The 26,922-nt window shown below is 38.4% G+C and overlaps 1 protein-coding gene across 1 annotated transcript in view; it reads left to right on the top strand.

The window, feature by feature from the left end:
• The window catches only part of RIMS1 (regulating synaptic membrane exocytosis 1), a 342,135-nt gene that overhangs the window by 152,109 nt on the left and 163,104 nt on the right, over positions 1–26,922 (top strand). The window contains 2 exon segments of the mRNA XM_030034563.2: positions 2,187–2,530; positions 4,868–5,739. Of these exon segments, the coding sequence (XP_029890423.1) occupies positions 2,187–2,530; positions 4,868–5,739 (1,216 nt within the window).

Below are 26,922 nucleotides of genomic sequence, written 5' to 3'. Positions count from 1 at the left end.
TTTAATTATAATATTTAAATTTTACTTTAGTATTGCTTTTCCTTCCTTTAAACAAACTCCAGTTGATTTATTTCTTTGTTAACCCTTTTTCAACTTTCCCTGTAACCTGATAAAATACAGGCAATGACATATTTTTCATTAATGATTGGTTTATAGCATTGACATAGATTTTTATACACAGACACATGTGCATGCACATACTTGCTGTCTAATGAGCTAACAATTGTGTCAGTGTCTATAGACATTTAAAAATGTGGTGTTTTTTCCTTTTAGTCTTCCTGGTTTTTTAAATACTTGTAATAATACCAGATAGACTAAAACTCTATCCTATTAGAACAGATAGTCTGATAAACTGAATCTCTGTTTTGTGAGGTATACTAGGTGAAAGAAATAAGACATTTTGGAATCAAAGGATTTTTTTGTTGAAGGACTAGCATTTATTTTGTCGAAGTTGCTGTTCCTGTTATCCTACTGAGGGTTATCTGTTTTTATCATAATACATGTTTGTGCCACTGTTGGAATAAGTGTAGGTTTTGATTCCTTTTTTTTTTTAAATTAATTAAAAATTTTATAGGGATTATCCTTCTTAAATAGAAGAAATATAACAGTCATCTTTTGATAAAGGCACAATCCAGATACAGGGAAAAGAGTTGGATGTCTTCTCAGTGTAGTTTGGTCAAACAGTACAGAAATGGTATTGGAAGTTTTGATGTAGTCTTCAGACCTAAGCAGATAGTCTATTCTAGGGTGTTTTAAATAAATCTTAATTATGTTAAATATGTAAAATGCCTAAAATTTTCATCATGCCATGTAAGCCACGCACTTCCTCCCCAGGCTAGAGAATAAGAGAGCTTGGTACCAGAGCTTTGTCCTGTTGCAATTTCTTCCCTGAAGTGATTGTTTTTTCCATTCCTTCTAATTTTAAGTATTGTATAATTTTGCAACTGTTGCATCATTCCTGTGTTTACACAAAATAATTTAAGCATATTTTTCATTCCAACTTATGTCATCCTTCTTACCCTCTCTACAATTTTACCCATTCTTTTACTTCTTTCCACATGAAACTGGAAGATTTTCCTTACCATTTTCCTTATTAGCTATCAGCTTTGTTTCCTCTCATCTCTATTTTTATTTCTGACAAAATTCCTACCTCTTGTATATTCTTCATGCATTTTTGCCTTTTTTGTTCTTCTGCCCCAGAACTCCTTTTGTCTTTGTCTCAATCTTTTCTTAAATGTTCACACACTTCAGAGTCCTGATCAACCTTTTACTTTTCTCTGGTGATTTACTCCTGGAGATAAGACTGTCTTGTACTGTATATAGACTTGAAATATGGAGTCTCGCTTTACTGTGTCTACTCCTGTTTATCTGTGTATCTGGAATTAAAAAAAACCCAAAAAAACTAAGAAGCACCATTTATGTACACAGCTTAATTGTGATTGCAAGGGACACATGTTTGTTTTATTTATTATTTACAGCTATAACTCAAATAGATGGTAAATGATCATTTTCAAGTAGTACAAAATATGGTTCTTTTGCATTCTTTTCATTGGTGCATTTAGTTCTCTATTAGTAGGTTTCTTTAGGTCTTACCTTGCATCTCTGGTAAGTAGCTGTTGTGGATATAGCTAAAACCATACACAGTAAATGCCGAATTTATTTGCAGGGTAATGTTGAGTTATGTTACGTGAGGAAAAATTAATTAAAGGGAAATACCCTGTCAGTTTTCTGTGGTGGCGGAGGTTGGGAGTTAGCTGGGCAGGACTCTGCCACCCAAGGTACAAGTCCAATTTACAGTCTGGTAGGCTTGTCCTGACAGCGATCCACGCCAAGGAAAACAGCCCAGCCCACCCCGCAGCTGCATCAACACCGGCAGCAAGCGTTGGCCGTGTGGTCGGTGTTAATTCAGAAGCGAGCTAGGGCTGGGCTGGGGGGGCATTGCTACAGGTAGGACTGACATGTTTTGGCAGCACGTTTTGGAGAAGCTCACATAGCATGTGCCTGTAGGATGCTTGGCTCTAGCCAGTGCAGTCAGTGCTTGGAGAAGCATGTTCTGGGTCGTGTCATGAGCACCAACCTCGCCAGTTTAGAGGAGAGCGAGAGATTGTACCTGCTCTGTGATAGTGAGCATGCATTTCAGGGTCTGAAGGGTAGCTGCACTGACGCTTCTTGTTGTCTTCAACTAGGTTATGTGGGTATGCAATTTGTGTCGAAAGCAACAAGAAATCCTAACGAAATCTGGAGCGTGGTTTTTTGGAAGCGGACCGCAGCCCTCGCCCAGCCAGGACGGAGCACTGAGTGATACAGCCACTGGTGGAAGCTCGGATGCACTGAGAGAAAAGAAAGCGAGACTTCAAGAGCGATCGAGATCACAGACTCCCTTAAGTACAGCAACTGCCTCATCACAGGAAATATCTTCTTCCAGTGTCCAGTCCGACCGTAGGAAAGGAGCAGAAGTATCTCAGCCAGCTATGGGCCTGGACCAAAAGCAAGTTTCATCAAGGTCTAGAAGTGAACCTCCAAGAGAGAGGTAATGCTTTCTCTCTTGTTAGAGCCTCACAATTATAAATGCTAGTTCAGTAATATTACACAAGGCTGTCAGCTGGCCCCTGTGTGCGTCTAGAACTGTATAAAAACAAAGAGTTGATTTACTGACCAGGGAAGCATAAATGTTCATTAGAAAATACGTTGGCTGATTTGGTCTGTGCAACAGAAATGAGGAAAAAAAATAATAATTGTATTTCAGGGGTATTTCCGTGTACTTCAATGCATTTTGGTGTACGCTTTTAATGTGGAATTGTAGGTAACTTTTTAAATTGGCAGGTATTTTAAAGTTATTAAACAAAGAGCAAGCCTTTAACTTGATGAAATAATGTACTAGAATTGACCCCCCCCCCCCCCCCCCCCCCCCCCCGAAAAAAACCCAAAACCCAAACAAACAAAAAACCTTGTGGAGTTCTGTCAGATATCCTTATGTGTCATCTTTTTATCAATGATTGTTATTATTTTTAATAATAAAAGAGGAACTATTAAAAACTCATTTACACCTGCAAAGTAAACATTCATGAAGAACAGCAATAGTACCATCTTGAATTCAGAGCAAACTGTATTCAAGAATAAAGCCAACCAGAAGCACACTATTATATTTTAAGCGAGGACGTGAGTAAATTCCTGAGCTGTAGTCATTGTGATGAACAGGTTGAGGAGCAGCAGATCGAGAGGCTAATGTGATGAAGCGGTTGCTGTTCTTTTGGCTGCTGCCTGGCAGATGGCAGAGCACTTGAGGAGGGAGCCTGTGGCAACAAAACAAGAGTCTGCCATAGAACATTTTCCCTTGCCCAGAACGGTTGATGAGGTTTTTTTTTTTCATAACTATTGAAGTTGAAAATGGATAATGAACAGTGGCTAGTAACTTACTGTGTGGGTGAGGTCTGTCTGGGTTTAACTGTACCAAAACTCAGGTTAGTGTTATGTATATGTATGATGTAAATGAACACATGGTGCCCTCCCCTAATTCTGTTGACTTTTTTCCCCCAACACTGGGAAGGCCCCCAGAGCAGTCATCACTCAGCTGAAGGACACTTTTAGAGCAGCAAAATGCTTTCTCTTTCTGCTTTGCTGTCCAAAAGTGAGATGGTTGTGTTAATTATACAATAGTAATGTTCTCTACTTGTCACTGAGACTTTCAAATGTAGTCCAAGGGTTCTGAATGGAGAGCATCTATGGTAAACTCAGGTCTCATTTATTGCCAAAAACTCAGGAGGAACAAGAGATGGAGAAAAAGGAGACAGGAGATTAACTTGGATCATGTCCAACTTTGCCTGTCCTGTTGGATGCATCTATGAAAATCTGTGATGTGTAATCCAAAGACTTATCAGTTCTGGAAAGGAAGATTCAGTGCCACAAAACAAAGTCCTAGTGACTTTGTCCTGGTGCAGGTTCACCTCAAATACAGTGTATAGTTGTGTTCAGCCTTCTTCAAAATTGATGGGTTCATATGTGAACTGGTAAACAAAAGGGCAATTGGAATGATGAGAGAAATAAAAATATCTGGTATCAGGGGATTTTATGATTCTTTGGCTTGCTTATTCTCCCAAAGCAGAAGATGAAAGAGGAGAGAGCATAATTTTCATGCAGCTTCATTATTCATTTTTTTGTACTTCAGCTGTATAGAGAAATAAATTTCATTTTTCATCCTCTTTTATTACTAGAGAAAGGAATGCCATTAAATTATCTCAAGGAGTCTATTTGCTTTTCTTTATGTGCTTATGAAATGGGCACTTCTTTTTAGAGTTTTAATAAGATAAAGCAAACTACATCAAATATTATTGTTTCAGGATATATTCTCTCTTGCATTTTTTTTTTTTTTATATCCATATTCCTTCTTTCTGTAGTGTTATTGTGGGATATACACCATTTGGTAGTGTTTATATCTGTACTGTCAGGGTGCTTGAAGTGAATTGTGTGGTTAGTCTGTAACCCTTCTAATGGCTGCCAGAAAAATGGAGAACATACTCCAATACTCTGTTATAGTGCTGCAGTTACTACAAAGATGGCTTTGAGTCTTCCTACTTATGTGGGTAGATTCTTTTTATCTGCATTTATCCATGTTAATATTCTTGTGATTTTACTCAATTGGACCATCTGTAATTTGTGTTTTTGTGGACTCAGGAAGTTGTTTGCTGTTGGAAAATAAAAGTACTGCTGGAAGGATTAATAAATTTAATTCATGTTAATGGATCCAGTACTTTTCTATATGATTTGCCATAGCTTATCCTGGTTTATAATCTATTTACCATAACAGTGTACACAAGTATTTTTATTTTGCATTCAATTCTTCAAGTTATTGTACTCCTTTTTATTGTAGGAAGAAGGCAATGTTGGTTTCAGACCAGAATGGCAAAGGTTTAAAGAGTGAGCGTAAGCGTGTGCCAAAAACCTCACTTCAAAAAGAAGGACCAGCAGATGACAGGGAGCGTAAGGAACGGCATGAAGGTAGAAGGCTGGAGAAAGGCAAGTCACAGGACTACCCAGACTTGCCAGAGAAACTTGAGGAGGGCAAAGTGCCTGATGATGAAAAACAAAGGAAGGAAGATGAATATCATACCCGTTACAGGAGTGACCCCAATCTGGCAAGATATCCTGTAAAACCACATCCTGAGGAACAGCAGATGCGCATGCACGCGAAAGTTTCTAAAGCACGGCATGAGAGAAGGCACAGTGATGTAGCTTTGCCACATACAGAAATGGAGGAAGCGGAGGTACCTGAGAATAAATTAGGAAAACGCTCACAATTACAGGGAACTCAGGACAGAAAATCTCTTGTGGAAACTCAGAGGTCGTACTCTATAGACAGAACAGGTGATGTAAGAATTTCTGTTTCTAAACAATTAACTAATCATAGCCCACCAACTCCCAGGCATAGTCCAGTTCCTATAGAACACGTAGAGTACAAGAACCACGATTCCTTTAAAAAACAGAGCCGCCTTGATCCTAGCTCTGCTATTCTCATGCGAAAAGCAAAGCGGGAGAAAATGGAGACCATGCTAAGGAATGATTCCCTTAGCTCTGACCAGTCGGAATCAGTGCGGCCATCCCCTCCAAAGCCTCATAGAGCAAAAAGAGGCGGAAAGAAAAGGCAGATGTCAGTTAGTAGCTCAGAGGAAGAAGGGGCATCAACACCAGAATATACTAGCTGTGAAGATGTGGAGATAGAAAGTGAAAGTGTCAGTGAAAAAGGTAAGGACCTTTATGTATATTATGCACATGGCCATGGTTTGGGGAAAAAAAAAAAAAAATCTGTATTTTTCTCTCTCTTTTGCCTCTTTTTTTTAAACGTACACCTTTGTTTTTCCCCTTACCTGTTTTTTTTGGTTTTTTTTTTTTTTTTCACCGAGAAGTGTCTTATACCTGTTTACACTTGGTTTGCAATGTTTCCTTTTGAATTCTTAGATGAGCTGGTTACAGGTAGTATCAGCTCCTGAGTTTCTTTCTCATTCTCTTCCCTCTTTCACCTAGAAATGACAGAACTGACAGAATGTAAGGGTTCTAGATTATTCTCTCGATGATATCTGTACTCCTTTGGTCATTGCTTCATCCTTTTGTCTGTATGCAGAATAATTTTCTGTGAATGAATTGAAATGGAAAGTGAGTTCTGTAACAATCTGAGAAAACCATTATAAAGCATCATAATCTTACTGACATCTCAGTCTTAAGATATGCAAAATTTTACCTCATTTAATAAAATATCAATGATCTGCCAGAGTTGTCAGCAAGGACAGGATATGGGGCAAGGGGAGTGTTATATAGGAAAGAAAGGAGAATGGCCTAACTTGTTGTCTCGATGAATTTGCTCCCAAGCTTACAAGTATGTTTAAAGTCTGTTATTTCAGTTTGTCTTCATCTGTTCATGGTAACGCTCAGCAGTAAGGAATAAGTGTCGTACACTGTGTGCTTTTAAACAAAGCCTTTCTTGTGGCTGAAGAAGTTAATCATATTCATGAATGGTGAACAGATAAAATACACATTGTCAGAAAAGACTGGGGTAGAATGTACCAACTGTCTTAAAACCCTAATTTATCTTTAAGTCACACTACAGTGAACTGAAGGCTTTTTGTCTCTTTGGAAGTAGCGTTTAGCTCTTTAGTTTAATTATCTGTGTTTGTAACTTGAAAGTTTTCTGCTGGTGTTCATACTCAAAATGCCAACAGCTTGTCTGCATCGTCTTTTAGTTCCTGGCACTGTTTACTGACATGTCTGATTCATATATGCTAACCTGTCTATCTGTCTTTATCTGACGTTGTGGTCTCCTGACACCCCTTGAATCTCAAGGTATACATATAAGAGGAAACAACATTTCTCTTCTATCCCATCTGAATAGCTACTTGTTTTAGCTTTCTAAGCATGAACTTTTCCATTCAAAATATGGAAGCTTGCTTTTCTGCTCATTTTTAAACAGGCATGATTATCATGCCCCTGGAATCTTAATCCAGATTCCACTTAGACATAAAACCCCTCACTTTTTTGACTGTGGGGGTTGTCAAGCACTGGAACATACTGCACAGAGACATTGTACAGTCTCCATCCTTGGAGGTGCTCAAAACTCAAATGGTGAAAGCCCTGAGCAATCTGCTCTAGCTGACCCTGCTTTTGAGGAAGGGAGTTTGAACTAGACACCTACAGAGGTCCCTTCCAGTCTCAACTAGTCTTTCTAAGAGGACATGTCTCTTTCCCTTATTTTGTGGCAATGTTTTATGCTGACATTTGGGTTTGTGCAATTTTCTCTGACTTCCTCTGTTGGTAGTAGCAGTCTCTAATATAGCATTTCCTTTCCGTCTTTGTTTTTTGCTTTTATTTATTTACATCAATTTGAGGTTGGTTATGAAGTAGAAAGGACTTCCCATATTCAGTAAGGGGTATCGTTATGAACTGGAAGGTCGTTGATGTGAAAGTCAAGTCCAGGCTGAAGGTCATTGATACTGGTATCAATGTGTTGATATAGTTTGCTCTGTAGTGATCCTTTGTAAGTAAAACCTTTCAGTAGTTGCTTTCAGGCTCATGACACTGGTCTCGGCTTTTGACCAATTTCCTGTTGTATTGTTAAACCACTAAGGGTTGGATTTTTTTCCTTCAGTGTTATGAATCCCAGAGGATTTCAAATGTTGCTAGCTGCTTACGTTCTCGATAACTGAATCAAGTTCTTAGTTACCTCTGAGACAGATGTTTAGACTCATCCTTTGGACAGTGGAGGCCTTGGTCTATATTATATCAGGGTGCTACCTCACTTTACTTGAATAAAAATTCTAAATAGGAGTATGTTAGGGTCCTGTCTGACCACTGCCAACTCAATACTTGGTTAACATTGTTGAGCATTCCTTGAGACCTTATTTCTACTTGTCAGTAAGCTAGCACCGTGTTATTAATCAGAATATATATATGTGTGTATATATATGTGTGTGTGTGTATGCAAAACATTAATTACAGACATGTATTTATTAATTAAATAGCTGTGAGATGTAGCTGTTAATGTTTTTTTGCTTGATCTTGATATGACTTTTACAATCCTTGTCATGGGAACAGAAGTGGAAAGCCTTTGAAGCTGGGGGTATAGTACAGAAAAAGAGCTAAGAAATGTGAATACAAATGAGAAAGCAGAAACATTTTTGGTAGTAAAGTATCCAATTATTTTTAGAATTAAATTTTCATCAGTACTTGAAAAAATCTGCACTATTTCAAAAGGGTAGATGGAAAGGCAGGAAATTTTATTGCCTAAGAAAATCTTTTAGAAATCCTTCAATATTTTAAAAGAAAAAAATGCCATAGTAAAAGGGCATAGTGTTTAAAAAATTGATACAAATAATTAAAAAATGCCCCTGTTGTAACCGAGGTCAGAATCCCATTCATTGCAATGTAGCAGCATTGTTACAAACAGAATTGCACCCACCATTCCTTCAGTGCTTTGCTTGTAATTTGGGAGAGATACTGCACAGTTCCCTAGTTGTAGTGATTCAGTTTATAAGCCCAGGAGGGTCTGGAATCTATCCTCTCTTATCTAAATATCAGCTCAGTCAGAAATCTGGTGCCAAAGTAGAGCTAGAAAGATAGAATTATTGCAGATAAAGTTTTTAACTTTGAACAGCCTTACCAAGAAAAACCAAGATCATAAAATTAATGTTCACATTTGGTGAGTGCCAATATAAAGCAATTGGCAACTGAGTAATAAAGATGTACTATTTTCAACTCTGTGTTGAACAACTAAAATAGAAGTTTTCTATAGAAAACAGCTTACAGAGATGTTTAAAAGAAAATGATGTCCCATAGAAACATAAGTTATAGGTAGGGTGGATAAGACTGTATTGAAAATCAATAGCCCAAAATGACATATAAAGTAGATACTGTGCAAAAGTTACTTTTTAACATTTGCATTTCACAGAAATACTGTTTAGGATTGCATTACCCTGTCTTCTGAGCACGAAAACCCTTCTAAAAGTGATATTCATAAATACAAAGCAAGCTAATTTAGGTAGTACATCCCCTGCTATTTAATGTAACTACTGAATACGTATTTCTTCAAAATTGTGAACAAAATAATTCACACAAGCAATGGAGATACTTTCTTTCCAAAAAATAAATGTCTTTTGTAGTCCACTGGGATTTTGCATCTGTGGTGGAGGACCCAAAGACTTATGTTGAGTTGTTTCCATGTTGGAGTAAATCTAGAGAAAGAACTGTTTAGTGGTGTCCAAAAAGGTCATCTCAAATTTCTTTTAAAAAAAAATCCACACTCTTTACAGGACACTATTACTGATTGCTGATAGTAATTTTCATCCTGTTATTAATACAGGCTGTAGGACTCCTTATTCTGAGATAGGTTATAGTTGAACGTTAGGTGGACTGAGTTTCCAGTGACAACACTGTCCTGGCAAGGCAAAAGGAGTCCTCTTAGAAGGCATAAACTGCATTCATACTTGCTTCAAAGACTTGCTAGAATAACATAAACCAGACTATTACAAATGAAATCCAGACCTCTCTTAAAAACTGAAAACAGCTTCTGCCTACTGCCATCCAATGAAGAATGCAAATTAGATTTGGAGTAAGTTTGAGAAAAAAAAATGTTTTCTTTAAAGTTTAAAATGAAGAACTTGCGTAGAACTGGTAGATTATTGTCCAGATGAGGTTGTATGTAACTTCTTTGATCCCATGATAGATACAAGAGCTATTCTAGACTTCTGTCATGCAGTCTTTGAAACTGGAAGATAAAATAGTGTTGGAAATTGGAATGATGTGAGGAGGTACTGAAAGCTGCTCATGTACTTTTATGTAAAGAGATGAGTTAATGGTTTCACATTTTGCATACTCATTGTTTGTACTTGCCTAAATGTGTATTTTGTTCACACTGTTTAGGCTTGAAAATATGTCTGATAGTCGCATATTGTCAGCAAAATGGTAAAAAGCTAAGTAAAACTCACTTTGTATGGTTGCTAATGGATTTAATTGGGAGTGAGGAGAGCATGGTGGAGTTGGAGCCTTGTTTGAAAAAACCTCCTGAGATGACATTCTGATTTCTTTCAGTGAAGACGTGATTGTATAATTCATAATGCCTTTCTCATGGAACAGAACAACCCAGTTTCATTCTTATGACATTACCCTTCTGGTTAGAAAGTGTTAGGGGCAGGGATCTTGTTGGGATCTTGGTGTATGTGCAGGTGTGAAGCAGGGGGGGTGTAGTGACCAGGAGGAGTAGACCTGGGGGTCAGCAGGAGAAAGGGATGCTGTGGTTTGCAGACGAATGTGTCGGCGCTGGCCCAGCTCCAGGAGGAGAGGATCCCACCCCTTCCTCCATCCTCCTCTGGTGTCTCGAGTGCCACTTTGGGTGCTGAGGCTTGAGAGTGCTTCCAGGGGCAGGAGAGCATAAATTAAATCCCTGCCCCGGTGATGTCCTCCAAGTGCTATAGCACTGCTGGCAAGGAAGGTACCTTTTGGACCAAGAGAGAAAACGCATGTGTGCGGTAGGGTGTATAAATGGACCGAAAGAAAACATCAGGAAAAGGCTATAGGAAAGAGGAGGCTGGTTTTAAATGGTTTTAGCTAAGTGTTTTCACTGAGGTATTTTAAATGTGGAGTGTAGGCAAGTCAAGTTGTACTGTAACATCTGCTAGCATATTTTAACATCTGTTTGTGTGGAGAGTTGGGCATGGAGTTTTAAAAAGAGCTGAATTTGTTTAAAAATGCGGCAGAGCTTTGACTTAGTGTAAAATAAAATACCCTTGCTAGGAAGATTGTTAGTTCTTAGGAATTAGTTCCAATTTATCTTCTAGTTCTTGTGCAATAATTTGGATCTAAAACTGATTCAGATTTTAACAAAAACATAATCTAAAATGGCTCTAGTTTCAGAATTTTGGTCAGTGCTAACGTTATTCAATGCTATCCATACTCAGTGCTTTTGAGTAGCTGAAATTATTTACAGTGCTTATGGAGCTGTAAGTAAGTGCTTGTTAAATCAGTGTTGGGCAGTAAGAAATCTGTTTTGTGTACATGGAGTTATGTATAGTACATACATGTATATGCAAATGAAATAAGATGAGCGTGAGTGGGGAAAAAAAGTCATACTGTTGCCAAGAAATCCAGCATTTCACTGAGATATGTAACCATATAAATGGGGATGTCACGGAAGATATGTGGCTGAATTCTCCTTTAAAATCCTAATAAAGCCCTTTCTCTAGTTTACCTTAAGAAGGTTGTGAACGTGCTGGAGGGAGTTCGCAGGAGAGCGGAGAGATTGACTGAGGTCTATAAAACATGATATGTAAGGAAAGGTGGGATGGATTGGGGTTGAATAGTCTAGAAAAGAAAGAAAGAAAAAAAGGAAAAAAAAAGGGGGGGTGGGGAAGGCAGGGAGGTCAGATTATCCTTAACTCAAAGTTAAGGATAATTGTAATCATAATTTCTTACTCAGTTGAAATAGAGGATTCCTAGAAATAAAAATTGATTTCTTCATAGCCTGCACTGAAACGGCTCTGTGTTAGAAATACTGCTGTTGTTCCTGTGGCAGGCTCTTGGCCAAGATGGGGAAATCTGGGGCTGAATTCATGGAACTCCTGACTGTAGCTTATCTTTTTTTGTCACCCTTTAAGTAATAATATTTGATAGCCATTCAAAGTACACTTCCAGTACAAAGTTTTGTAACAACAATCTGGTTTTTGAAAAGGAAAAAAGAAATGTGCATTTTGACTTATCAAGAGACATGGAAGAAAAGGATGTCACACACTGTTAAATCTTGAATTCTTTCTTACATCTCTGGCAGTTGGCAAGGCATTATGTTTTGCTTCTATTAGCGTGCTCTGTCTTCTGTTGCTTGATTTTCACGTTCATTACTTTATTAATTGTTTGTTCTTTGTCGCTTACCTTTCTCCTGCACATTTAATTCATAAAATAGCAACAAATTTGTCCTAATATTAATTTGTCCAGTAGTAAGATGAGTATTGTCATTACAAAAAGGGGAATACTAAAGCAGGGAGGAATTAGGATCATATGTTCAAAAAGTCTTAACACCTGACAAGCAGGGTAGCTTTAATTTCAGGAGCTGTGAGAGTGTTTGGACCTGTAGAGAAACCCAAGACTTCTCTAGGTTTCTCCATGGAAGACCAATTCTCAAGACCGTTCAGCAGTCAGGTTTTTTTCCATACAGAAATCATTGGAGGTAGCAGGTGCAAGAAGAGCAGTGGGAAGCTGTGGGCCATGGAGCACTTTTTAAGGGTCTAAGAGGGTGCTGAGAGCTTTTGAAAAACTTACCCTAACTTCAGCTGCTGAGCACTTTTCAAAATGTAGCTATGCAGTGAACTGAAGTTAAAACTCAGCTAGCCTGCAATGTGGCATGGCGTTATAGCCAGAGGATGTTCCTTTCCCCCACTTTGTCCTACTGTTGAGCATTTTGTATATGCATATATTTTTTTGTATAACATAAAAGTTATGTGAACTGCTACTCAGGATTTACTGTTATTCTTTTGATCTGAGAGCTTAGAGGAAAAGGTAAACTGTGAAGGATGAACCAAACTGTGTTTGGTAAAGCTGTGTAACTGTGAATGGTCTGTGCAGCATATTGAAGAGTGAGTTTAGGTCTTGGGACTGAAGTCCAAACCTTTGTTTTTTTCCACCTCTATGGGGAAGCTGCCTCCCTTTGGGTGAAAAATGAAATCCTGTCAAAGAAAAAGGTAAATTAATTATTGGCTTATTATAGAATAATACATATACTTTTATTAATTTTAGAGTTAATTTTAGTTAATTATAGAGTTAACTAGGAGCAAACAAGCATCTGATTCTGTTATTTTCTGAAAAAGTTCATTCTGCTTCCTTTTCTTAGTTACAGGGATTCAGGGTGTTCATTCTGATCATCCTATTGACCCCAAACATAGGGGTTATACCATATGGTACTGAGTATTGTTGGTTAGTATTTTCTGTTAGTATTTCTCTGATACATTTGATACCTTTTTTTGCTTATAATAATGCACTTAATTACTGTAATACACAGGAACCATTCCAGTTTCTTTCTTTCAGCACAAATTTGAGTAGATAGGCTGGCCTATTTGAGCTTTCTATGTGTTGATAAATGGCCTCTAGGAAAAACTTGTGTCAGAAGGAAGGTTAATAATTTTGAAACGTCTGTGTTTCCTTTGACTAAATATGCATGGTTTCATCCTGTTCCAGTCCATTCTGCTTTTTTCATTCTTTCTTTCTCTTTCTGTAATACATATGAACTTCAAAATCAGGGACTCCCCACCTACACTTTGGAATCACTGAAGTTGATTCTTGTCTCCATTTCACCTGTGATACCAAGCACAAGAGTTATGTTTTCAAATGTGCACATCTCACATGGACTCATTGGCTATATTTACTGTACTAGTAAATTAAACAGCCATTCTTTGACATCTTTGGCCAAGTGACAAAACACATCTCATTTCCATATGATGAAGCTCTTGCATTCATCAAGAGAAAGGCTGCATGGAAGCTGTCTGTTAGGATTTATTCTTGGCATGTCTTCTGCCTAGAAATAAACAGAATAGTGCTAACTGATCCAGGGCACAACTGTTCCAGGGGTTACTCTAGCAGTAGAGCGAGAAAGGCAATCCACTTGGCACTGTCTAATACACTGCTATAAATGTAGTCCCTGTTTCTTATTTGTTCGTCTGCCCATTTTCTTGCCTTACATTTAAATTGCAAGTTCAGTGGAGTCTGGCATTTCTTTTTGTACAGTGCCTAACTTGTTAGATTTCAGTCCATGACTGAGACTCCAACTTGCCTTGATGATAATAAAATAGTTTTGCTTGTTTAATGCAAAGGCATGTCATTAGTAGGTAACCTTTTCTTCTGTTACCAGCATCCAGCAGAATTCCAGATTACTGTCAAGTGTCCTCTGGCACACTTGCATTTTCTTGTGGCTAACTGTGGGTTGCCTACCACAAGGGATTCAACTGAGCTGAGATTCCTGTTCTCACTACCTATTAATTAGCTAAATTATTCTTTTGTTTGCCTGCTTGCTTTTCCCATCAGGTAACAAAGTGATTCATGTATGTATACTGCTACCGCTTATAAAGACATTGTGGAGCTATTTGTTTTCATATAAAAAGACCAGATTTCCCGACTTTTTTTCAGCCTTTGGGTTGGTTTTTTTTCAGTTTGGGTTCTTTTTGGTGGTGTTTTTTTTGTTTTTTGGAGTTTTGACTGCTGGAGCCACCACTGAAGGATATGACAGCTTGACAGTTGTGTGCATGGGACCTTGCTGCTCTATTCATTCTTCATTAGTTACTGCCCTCCGCCCCAAGTTTTAAAGACTTTAATGGAATGGTTCTGATAACTGATCACATTGCTCTTCTGGCCCAAGCAGAGGACTTTTCTAAGGTTTTAGTTCAAAGGGAGATGGGAGTTTTGTTTTGGCTTGCCCCTCAGCTTGAAGATATGTAAGGACAGGGCAGATTTTTACATTTTTATTTTCAGCTTGATAGTTGTTTTTGTCTTTTCTGCATAAGTTTGCTGTGAGAATAGAAAGTCTGTAAGCAGGATATGCACAATGTAAGGCAACAGTGATTATTTGTTGGCTAATGCATGTAGTCGACAGCTAGGACCTACATGCTGCTAGCCTAACTGTTAATAAGTTCGCTGCCTTCTTCTGCAGACACCCAACTGCTCTAAATGTTAAGAGAGTTGAATAAGTTACGTTTTGAGGTGCTCCGACACTTGAAATCTCTGTATTTGTACATGTTTAGCTTCTTAAAAATATCTCTCTTGTGCATGAGTCCCTAAGCTCATTCCCTCAACTGACTGCAAAAATAGCATATGAAGAGCTTTCTAATTGTTAAACACATTCAACCTTGGAGGTATTTTGTAAGAGAGTGTAAGTCTCGAAAATGCCGTGATGCTATGCAGTAAATGCATACCTACAGCAGCATTTTTTTGACACCCTTAGTATTAGATATTTTATTACACTTTCTTTCCAGCCATGAAGCAACTTCAAATAATACATTTTTATTTAGAATATTTTCTTTTCACATTTGCTTCCTGTCTGTAAACACGACCTTTTTCTATTTTAGAAAAGCAAATATCAGCATTCTTTACTTTGTGACTTGTAGCTTTGCTGTACCTTATGCAAATTGGACCAAGTCTGACTTGGTCCGTTGAGCAAGTTTAGAAATGTGCAGGGGCAGTGTGGCTCATCTAAACTTCCCAAATCCAAGTAATGCCTTTGAAGGGAAGGTGGGCTGGTATTGGAACATTAGACTGAAAAGGGTGTTTAACTTAATGTGTATTGTATGCTTCACTTGGGCCACAGCTAGTGTGGGGTTATTTTGCAATCATAAATGCAGGTCTGTAAAGAATTCAAGCATATGTTTAACTTTCATTACATAGAGGTTTTAATTGCACATAGGGTCCTAACTTAATATATTTATGGTATTAGTTGTGGGAGCTGTGTGTGCTGGAGGAATAAGTAAAATAGTTATATTCCTTGGCTACCTTTCAGTCATATGTGTAATTTAAGACAAAATGTTTTCAGACATGTAGCAAGGAGAAATGAAGCACATCACACTTACATCTGATTTTAACTCACATGTATTTTATGTTTTAATTGTATACATTAATTTCTAGAATGTAAAGTTCCAGTTTTTGAAACCTAGTCCTCAATTTGGTAATTCTTTCCTCTGCAATAAGAGCTTCAATTCTAATTAGTTATTCTCAAAATGATTGTTGGAAAAATGTTGTATTTAAAGCAATTTGGTCATGTTGTTATACCAATTTTCTAAAGTATCTAAGTTCTTGGTATTTTTTGGAATTGCCATGAAATAGCCTTGGGCAGACTTGAGGGCACACACTTCTTTTTCCCTCTAAAAATCAGTGGTGCTCTAGATTTATTTAGTTGTCCTTCACACAGTAGGAGTGGCTTTCTGAATCACACCTGAGCTTTGAAATTGACTCTTACACTAGGTAAGAGTCAGTGTATATGTTTTAATGGTTGGCTTTTTATTAGTTTGGTTCTTTTACTGAAAATATAAGAGATCTTTCCACTGGAAATGTAAACTCAAATATGAAGGTAACTTCAACTGTAAATTCAAATGAACAATTTCTAAAACTTTACCATTCTTATTTAAGTTTATTAACTAAATAGAATAAATAAGCTAATAATTAAAAATATAAAAATATTTACTTACTTTTATGGACCTAACTACATTAAACTTTCATGAAGTTTTATTTCATTTTTGGAGATTATTTTTATGTTATGCTATTAAAAGAGCTACCTGCTAAGAATTTATTTTGCTGTGTTGCTCAGAGAAAAAGCAAGCATCACATGTGGCTCTTTTTAACCTATTAGGCCGCATGTTCTTAACCATTAAAATTGTGCTTAATGAGCCGCTAGATGGAGCAGTCAAATCTAACTTTGATCTATCAAACTGTTTATGTAAGACAATTTTTCTCTTAGCAAGGAGAGAGTCTGGAAATGCAGGCACACCTTCCTACTAGAACTGGTAATTTTAAAACCTTTTTCAGATCTTATCTCCATGTGCATTTTTCTGTAGGCAGATTGACATTGTCCTGTAGGTTCAGTGTCAGAGATGGTGTATGGAATCTATTCTGGATATGGAAATGACACTGACAAGTATAGCTCAACGGAAGCAGTTATTCTTTACATGAGTTGAGTCCTATCATCAGAAAAAAATAAACATAGGAAGGAAAAGATACTCTTTTTTGGGGGGATCATGAGCCAGGTTTTCAAAAATTTTGGGAAGCTTAGAGATACCCATTTACAGATGACTCTGTATGTTTGTGCTTAAGAAATCTTGCAGATACTTCTGGTGAAGTTGCATATTTTGTTCCTGCTTACCCAAATCACATTTCCTTTCAGCCTAATTTTTTCTGTGATCTAATGCATAAGAAACACCTGGTTAGCGAGAGCACACTCTGTTATCTGCTTCAGGAATGCTGCAGTACAGTAGGTGCAGGAGCAGAAAGAAAAGATACAGTAGTGTATGTGAATGCTTTCATATTCTTTGTTTTATTGTCGCTTCATAACATTAGTTGGATGAGATTTTTTTGGGGGGTCGTACATGCTTGTGAATGTATAAATAAACGTTTATATGAATTAGAATGAATGTGCACTATTAGAAAGCATATGTGCATTCTAATACATCTGTTGCATTTCAGTACTTCAGGTGTCATGATGTGTACTTGTAGGGCACCATCCCAGAGCGGTGTTAGAGACAGTGGATAGACCTATGTGTGAATATAAAATTCTGCAGATTTTTGTTTTATTCTTTGCCTTTGTAAAGTATTTGAAAGTCAGCTCTTCTGCATTAGAGATTATCAGCAGGTGTTACAAGAGAAGAAATGCCATTCTGAAGCAGCTGGGTACAGTCCTTGGAGTGCCTCAGCCCTGCTCCCACATCTCGGGTGGGAATTGCAAATCCTGGCATGGGGCTCCTGTGAGTTTTGGGTAGGAGTGACAGATAACTTTGCAGAGCAGGGGGCTCATGCTGTGCAAAGCAGTGCTCCTCAGCTGACTCGCTTTAACCCATGTGCAGTTTATTCATATAGTTCTCACCTGAATTGTGAGATGAGCAAAAACCTTTGCTCAGGCAGTGAATGCTAATCACTCCCATGAGCTGAGGGCTAGTGAGCAGCCAGGTTTTTTTTCAACTCCCCATGGTCTTGGGTCACTCAGAGGTATAATGCAGGTTCTTGCCTGTCATGCTCCAGAGCTCTACCACAGCAAATTGGTGTAAGTTTACCTCAAAACACATGGGATGCCAGCTAATTTGGTATTCTTTATGGGCTCAGATTTTACTTAAAATATGGTATAAAAGTGACTTGCACTTACAGATGAAACTGAACCTCACAAAAGCAACTCACAAATACAAATTTAAATAGATGTAGATTTGCAAAACTTTCTGGTGTTTGCTGTTTCTGCCAATTTTTATGTAACGCATTGAACCTTGTCAGGGTACCCAGGTAGGTTCAGTTATCTCCCATGGGGCAGGTGTAATGGATTTGCCAGTAGTGGAGTCATCATCATCTTGAAGCAGAGACTGTCGGTGGGAGGGCAAAACAGCTCCCTGGGAATGAGAACTGAACTGAACACTTAAGAATAAATCCAGTTGTGCTGCTGCAGGCTCTTTTCCACAAAAAAAAAAATTGCTCTGAAATCAGTTATACAAAAAGTTGATTAATGTGTTCCTGTTACCCAGTTTTAAATCCCACTGCCAAGGAAGTCTTGGGGAATGGCTATTCCTACAAGCCATTGAAAGGAGATACTTAGGAAGACATTAATTTTTGCCAGTGAGCAGATTTCTTTTTTTTTTTTTTTTAACAAACAAATGTACCATTTACGTTTTGACTTCTCTTCAAATGTTGCCTTTCAAATTCTAATCTATCAGCATCCTTTTCCTTGAAAAGAAAAAAGCTACGACAACAAATAATGATATTAGCTTAAGGTGCATAGTCGGACATCAGTTATCTGTGCTATTGTGGACCTAATCTTAATTTGACCTAGAAAATTATTATGAGGATTAGGAATGAATTTTCTGGCAATGCTTAAACAAACAACATGGTCAGCATTAAGCCCTGCGTTTAGATGTGTGGTTTTATTTTTTCTGTTTGGATGGTATATAACATTTTTAAAGTAATAGAAAATGCTATTTGATAGAGGTTGACCTTTTGAAATAGTCGGTATGTATGGTACTGCTGCTCTAATTTCTCGGTTTAATCTGAAATTTTTAAAATTAAAGGATCTGGGAGGAATCTGACTTGTAGGAGGAATTGGAAATTAAAGCATGTCTATGCGGATTTAGGCAGTAAGGAAAAGAAAAGGACTGAATGTGAATTAAGTTGTCAAAGGTGTCCTGAAATAGAGAAATAGAATGAATTAGTCTATCACCCTTGGCTGTATAACCTTTCAGTCACAGCCTATACATGAATCAGTTCAGGGCATGCATTGTCTTTTTGTTATGTTTTGTAATGGGGGAAAAAAAGAGTTTTGGAAGGAGAAAAAAGAATTGTTTTAAGGAATTTTGGTAAGCTGATGTGGCTGGATTAAATAAGAAGCTGTAATGACATTGTCACTGTAGGTTGAATCTCCTATTTTTGCTGTAGCCCAGGTTTGAAGATGATACTTTTTGCTTGGCTTGTCTTTTGGCAGGAAAACTCAGGCACAGATTAGATGCCTGTGGTCTCTTCCTACAAGTAGTAACATTGAATTGATTTGAGCAATTCAGTTCTGTGAGTTCAAGCCTGTACCTGAGCATGGTTATCAAGGGTAGTGCTGTCATACCACCACTTCATCCCAGCTTACCCTGCATCAGGCAGGTAAGAGACTTTGAATATGGGTCTTCCACATCCATCATGCTGTAGGGCATGAGACTTGGGAAAAATCTGTCTCTATGGAGACAGTAACATAATGACTAGAAATAATAGTTAAAGTTGGGAGCAAAAAGAGTATTTTGATACTCTTGGTCAGTAAATTGAAAAGTCAGTGTCTGCATATCAGTCACCATTTCACTGAAAACATCTGGCTTTGGTTAGCAATTGAATGACTGAGCAAATTGTTTGAATTAGGGTTTGGTTAAGACCACCTTTGGATCTAAAAAAGGCTGTCCAGCAGATCTCTTATAGATATCATAAGTTAACTTGTTAAGTACTGCCCTTGTCACAAAGAAAAATACTCTACAAAATCTCTTTTCATACAGAGGTCAGTTCATCATCCTGTGATGTCAGAGGAAGTCCGGAAGTCATCTGTAAATCTGATAGTGCAGCACTGATGTTCTCTGTCTTGATGTCAGTAGATCTTCCTCAGTCAAGGCCAATTATCAAAATGATCAGCTGGAGGAGATGTTGGCTTTTTTAATAGATGAAATAACTAAGATAAACACATTGCAAAATTACTGGATCATGAAGGTTGGATAGCAAAGATCTCAGCCACTACATCTATGGGATTGAAGGCCCAACTTAGGTTTTCTAGTGTGAGCATTCTTCTTGTCTCTTTCAATTTTACTGTCATTATCATCTTCCTCTGATGAGTCAAGAACAATCAAGTCAATCAGGGGTGGAGAATGGGGAAACAGAATATTGGTGGCAGCACAGCACTAAACAATTGACAGTGGAACTTGGAAATGATGGGTACAGGAGCAATAGATAGCGGGGTATTTCTTTACTGGCTCTTGCATACCTGTGTGCTCGAAGGGGTTCCTATCATTTGGTTGTGCAGCAATGCTGCCCTGTCTTCCAGCAGTCTTCCAGTCTGCTGCAAAATGGTGGGTGATGTTCTGTAAAACTGCCCTACAGGACCTTTAGGAACAACGTGGTAAAGCCACTTGTCTGGGATGCCAATGGGAGGCACACCATAGCCTGCTCCCGAAGTGTGCGTTTACATTGTGTTTTTCAGACAGATGCCAAGTTACTTCACTTCCACTTTGCATTGATTGGCTCGGATCAAGGTTTGAACTAAAAGCTGTGGCGTAACGACAGCATGACATTGATTTAGCCCAAGCTAAATAAAAGGCTCCAGTATGTCCCTCTGTTGATGTGACTACATCATTTCTGCTTTAGTGCGCTTGGGTTTTGCCAGCTGGCCACGAATATAAACAGAATATGCTCATGCCTGAATAGAAAGGAACATTGATGAGCTATAACAAGTTCGATGGGTGTTTGAGGGCAGACGTTCCTTTTAGGAGCATGTGTCTCTTTCACCACAGTCATCTCAGTTCTTAACATCTGATTTTTCTCAGTAGTTATGAGAAATGACAGGCCGAGCTATGTCAATCTGTTGAAAAGAAAACCACTTCTGTGTGTGTGGATATATGTATTTGTATATTTATATATAGAAGTCTTCCTCTTGTAAATAGTAAATGTTCAACAACTGTCTTTGACAAAGAATCTGAAAAATACTCAGTCCTCTTCACTCGGCAATACTTTACTGAAGATAAGACACACTTACATTGCACAAGTACACAGACAACAGAAGTGTTTTAATTAGCTCAGTGTCAGCCGACCTCTGCGCTTAAGCCCAGCAGAAGCAAGCATGTTTTCCTTACTGAGTTTAATTCTGGATGCATAGCCAAAGGCTACATCCAAGTTTTCTATGATCCCAGGAGAGCATTTTGTGGTCTGGAGAGCTGCTAGCTGAGCAAAGGAAAGCCTTGATTCCTCCCCATAAATCTTTGTTCTGATACTTTTTTACATATCTCACATTTCACCACGAGTTGAACTGCAGTCCTTTGACCATCACTGGAGTCAAGTGGTTATGTCAGTTTTCCACCCACCTCGTAGTTCACCAATTAATTCATATCTCTCCGATTCGGCTACAAGGATATTGTGAGAGACTTGGTTGAAAGCCTTGCTACAGTTACATTAAACAACATCTGCTGCTCTCCCCTTGTCTGCAGATCTAGAAATCATGTTAGTCGGGCATGATTTGCCTTTGGTAAAGCTATGCTGATGGCTCCCCGTCACCTTCTTGGCCTTCATGTGCTCAGGACTACCTTCCAGAAGGATTTGCTCCATAACCTTCCTAGGGACTCATGTTAGCCTCCCCAGTCGGTGATTTCCCAGGTCCTTTTTCTTGCCCTCCTTGAAGAGAGGTGTGACATTTGCCTTGTCCAGTCACTGTGAATCTCCCTCAATAGCCAGGACCTTTTGAAGTGGATCAGACAGGGCCAGAGTACAAAATGTCTCGCACAATACCTAATATTGTATCTAAGACTCTTGCAATTGTATTAGAATCTCTTCTCCATTGTAACTTGGTTTTGACATCTGGAGAAAGTAACATGGATCTTTTCTGTTGTTTCTCTTATTTCCTAAATTAAATTCCAACTTAAAGCATAGGGTTTTTTCCTTGAATTGCCCTTTCTGTGCTACTGAATTAAGCTTGGAACCATTCTCTGGCTTTCTTCTTTCAAAAAACATGTTGTAAAACTTTTGGTTTAGAGGAAAGCTGCCTTTTCACCCAGGCATAAAACTGAATAGTATGTTTAATGCTTGGAATTTAACCTCTTAAAACTTGACAACTGGTAGGGTTGGATATCTGTGTGAGATTGTTCAATGATCTTGGGAAGTTTTACAAATGCAGGACTATCATACATGGATTAAGATCTAGAACAATTATTAGCAGGAAGATTATGGAGGAGCTGAAATATGATGGTCAAAATCTAAGTATCAGATGCACAGTGTAGTGTGCTTCAGAGGATATTGGCAGTAAAATAATTTGCAAGGGTAAAAACTTCCTGAGATTACATAGGCAATGTTATCCAAAGCAAAGGCTGAAAGTGTGCTATAACTTAATTATGTATTTTTACTAGGACAACTGAATGGTAACTAGATTTCCAGTTAGTTTCCTACTGCCTTTCTACTATTAATGGATGCAAAAGTAAATAAACCATCAGCATTTGATTCTCAAACTGTCAGATGAGCCTTTGGGGCAGCCAGAAAGGCTCTGTTTGACTGGGGCTGGGTGGAGTGAAAAGCACCCTTAGGGGTGTGCAGTGCATAATGGAGTTGGTGGCACTGTCCTTTCCTGCAAAATGTCCTTTCTGACCTCAGAAAGCTCTTCTGTTACTCCTCTCTTCTGTTACTTCTCAGAAAATACTTGCAGACACCTCTACCATCTAAAGCTGAAGCTGTTAGGCAGGTATACTTAGGCAGGGCTTGGACAGATCTCATGGCTAGGGAGAGCAGTGGGTAATACTGGTGTTGATACTGGTGTTGAGGACTGCCTGATGTGGGGATGGAGCAGAGAGAGGTTGCACGTATCTGGCACATTGGGGAATGGGAGGCAGTGAGAGCTTCAACAGCACCATGGGGCACAAACAACCTTTTTAAATGCATTTGGGAGAACGGTTTCTTTGCTTTTTCACAAACACATGTATGCCATGGCAATGAAAGGAACATTTTAAAAAAAAGTCAGAAAACAAGCCCCATATAGTGCAGTCTCGTTTAAAAGTTTTGAGGCTGTAGCAAGTAAATATTTTTCATCTGTTGAGCCGGGTTCTGGCAAAATCCCCTGCCTTGTTTAGTATGTGCTGCAAGGCGAGGTGAGCATTCGGGATCCAGGTGAGGTATGTTCTGAAAGTGAAGCAAAGCCCTCAATGCCAGCCCTGGCAGAACAGGGGGATGTTCTTCAAGGAGTAGTGCAGAAGGGTCACTGGGAGAGCGGGTGTTCTGTGGAAGCGCCGGGTACTTGGATAGTCTGTCTTTTGTCCCTTTTGCAAGAAATGTTTTCCAGCTTTAGGGGAAAGCTGGGTTTATGTTCCCTGGTCAGTAGATGTCCAGAAGATCACTGTCTTTTGGAGTATATGAAGCCTGGACATTGTCCTCCTCCAAAGAATCATCTCCTAACGAGGACATATCATAGAACCATAGAATGGTTTGGGTTGGAAGGGACCTTAAAGATCAACTAGATCCACCCTCCCCCCCCCCCCCCCCCCCCCCCGCCATGGGCAGGGACATCTTTCATTAGACCAGGTTGCTCAAAGCCCCATCCAACCTGGCCTTGAACGCCTCCAGGGATGGGGCATCCACAGCCTCTCTGGGCAACCTGTTCCAGTGCCTCACCACCCTCACAGTAAAGAATTTCTTCCTAATATCTAAGCTAAATTTACACTCTTTCAGTTTAAAACCGTTACCCCTTGTCCTATCGCTACACTCCCTGTTAAAGAGTCCCTCCCCATCTTTCCTGTAGACCCCCTTTAGGTGTTGGCAGGCTGCTATAAGGTCTCTCTGGAGCCTTCTCTTCTCCAGGCTGAAGAACCCCAACTTTCAGCCTGTCTTCATAGGAGAGGTGCTCCAGCCCCCTGATCATCTTCGTGTCCTTCCTCTGGACCTGCTCCAACAGGTCCATGTCCTTCTCGCGTTGGGGGCCCCAGATCTGGACGCAGTACTGCAGGTGGGCTCTCACCTGAGCGGAGCAGAGGGGCAGAATCCCCTCCCTCGACCTGCTGGTCACATGTCCGTGAAAAAAGCAGATGTTGACAGTTGTGTTTATCTTTCTGCTGATACTGTGCTACTGGGGATGCTGAAAGTCAGCAGTGGCCGGGGATGTGAGCTGTGGCTTTTGCTATTGACTGACAGGTGAGATGTGGTGTGAAAGGCAGTATTCAGTACCTTGGTTTTGATCATGTGATCCAGAATTACAGTGGAACAACTTGATTAGAAGTGTATTTTCATTATTACAGTGTATATTCACTATAGATACACAAAAAGTGTATATTCATTATAGAACTGTATATTATTAAAGATGAAAGAACCGTAAGCTCTCATTAGCTTAATTGTTTATATTTTATCCCTTATAAGCTTCTCTTTGTTTGCTTTGTTTTCTCACATTTTAGTTTCTGAACAGGTTTATTGTATTTCTGAAGTCCTGCAGTATCTAGATATGCTGCAGAGAAACATATATTTTTACAGAGGAAGACTGTCTCTGCCAAAGAAACAGTTTTATCGTTGTGTGTTTTGGATATAATTACATTAGATTAAATTCTTTAGCAAATTTTATTAGCTGTGGTTCTCTAATCATCTGGCTTTACCCAGATATGCTGGTGTAGAGGTTCTGCTTTTCTCTCTTATCTTGAATATGTAATTTGGAATACAAAATGTTATTTCCAGTTTTTTATTTAGAAGATATTTTTCTTATATAAAATTACATTTTCATACACACATCTCTTATGTAAGAAAAGTATTAAATCATCCCAATAATTTGTAAAAAATGGTAATTTTTTTCAGGGGCCATTGTGTTTTCAGTGTGCTAGAAGTAAATCTACAGTTTGGGAAGTTTTACATAACTTAAACCAGCCACATTTGCTTTACACAATTGCTTCATTTATGCAGTTCATTAAAACTTGTTCAGCGCACAACTGCTGAATATAAATAATAACTGCAGCAGTAGTATTGATTACTTAGGTACCTGAGCTTGTGTCTACTGTTGGTTTAAAGCACTACGAAACTTCTTTCCTGTTCTATCCGGAGAGGAAGGAGCTTTTTTTTCCCATCTCGTTTCCTGAGGATTGTTAATTCTGGATTCCTAAAATCATTAACTCCTTCTAGAGACTGAAACTCCTTGTCATTGCAGCGAAAGTGTATGAACTAATGCAGTAATCGATGCTTGCACTACACTGCAGAGATTTGTTTTGATGACAAGAGCTCTCGTAGCCCTGTTTGGTGTCACCGGTGTTGAATGTTTGACGCTGCAGAATAATTTGGCTTAGAATCAGGACGCAAGGACCTTAGGGACTTCTCTTATATCGTCTCCTTCACACTGAAGTGGATTTTTGCTTGCATTACGGTTTTGCTACTGTTGCAGGCTGGAATTCAGCAACCTACTAGATGCCAGTTGTGCTCTTTTAACCATTCTCTTGCTGATGCTGCTATGTTTGCTGGGTTTCTTCAGTTTCTACTCCATACATTGCATTCAGGGACAGGTAAATAAGTGGCTATAGAGTGCTGAGGTTTTAGATATATTTTTATATCTTATTTTTTTTAAAATATATCTTTTTATAAACAGATTTCTTTAATGGTACAGTTTGAGTGGAGACGCTGTGTCCTCTGAATGTAAAGTATTAATTGTAGCAAATATTCAGCTTAAGCAGAGAATAAGGAACCATTTTGCTTGTAAGTCTGTGTTTCAGCTATGTTTATACTTTGAAAGCTCATGTGTCAAATATAATTTGACATTAGTGATGTTATGTGGCATGAGTTTTTAAACAAAAATCTGTATTTTGGAAGCACACATCAAAATGTAAATGTGTTTCTGAAAAGTAATAATAATATTCCAAATGCATTATGACTTTTGCATTTTGGAGAAGTCATGGATAAAAAATGTATAAATTTACTTCAGGAAATAAGTGATCATTCCTGTGTATTATTTTCCTTTGCTAGAAGACAATTGATGTGTCCTCAATCCCCTGAATTGCGCTATTGTTAATATCTTTAGCAAGTTCAGAATGAAATATGATTCTTTTACTTTTATTTTTGCATATTATTTTGGGGAAAAAAATAATCAAACCCGTGTGCATAGAACAAGTATGTTTGTTTAGCATAATATACAGTTATGGTTATAATAATAATATATGGGTTATAATAAATGTACAGTTGTGCTTATTTTGAATGTTATCTCTGCATCATCATACTGATGCATTGCACTTTCTGAATTAGGGAAGGACATCAGCCCTCTCCTTAGGGGGGAAAAAAAATAATATCTGTATTTGGAATAAGGTCCTCAGCTAAATCGCTTAAAGGATCACAGGGGAAAGCAAGAGGAGGGATTGCAGATTGCAAGTTCCTTAGGGATTATGCAGTATGAGAATAACAGATATCTTTAAAATCTTATATCTAAGTAGATGATAACACTGTCTGTAAAAGTCTTTTTTGAAAAGTAGTCTTTTCACTAGAAGAATTAACCCTAAAGATTGTATGATAGAATAAGTCATGAAAGAAGTTTTATCCTCTCAAATATTACAGCTGTGTTAGTTAACATATATTAAAAAATCCATGTGTGAAATTCATTTCTTTTAGCAGAGTTTAGAGGAGAGTAGGAGTATACTGAGGGCAGAATCTGGAGAGATGCGTTGGAGAAAATGGGGTTGAGCAGCAATCAGAACAGAGATGGAACTGAAACAGCAGCAGGAATGTCAGGAAAACAAGATGCTGCTGAGGTTGGGAAGAGACAATGGTCAGCCTTAGCTCTGCATGGAGTTTAAAGGATAAGACTGGAGAAAACCTTTGGTTAAGATCAAAGCCTTGCACTCTCTCTCACATTTAATAAGTTGTTTATAGCTACATAAAGAAGGTAAACCTGTATTTCTTCTTCAGGCTACTTACTGTGGTAGACAGCCTTAAACTGCCTTCCAGAGACCTCTTGCACATCCTGGAATAAGTAGATGAAGAAGAAGTAAGGTGGGA

Source organism: Aquila chrysaetos, chromosome 2 (assembly GCF_900496995.4).
Source record: "Aquila chrysaetos chrysaetos chromosome 2, bAquChr1.4, whole genome shotgun sequence".
Lineage (NCBI taxonomy): Eukaryota > Metazoa > Chordata > Aves > Accipitriformes > Accipitridae > Aquila > Aquila chrysaetos.
The sequence above is the reverse complement of the archived record's forward strand: the minus strand, read 5'-3'. Positions and strand labels throughout refer to the sequence as shown.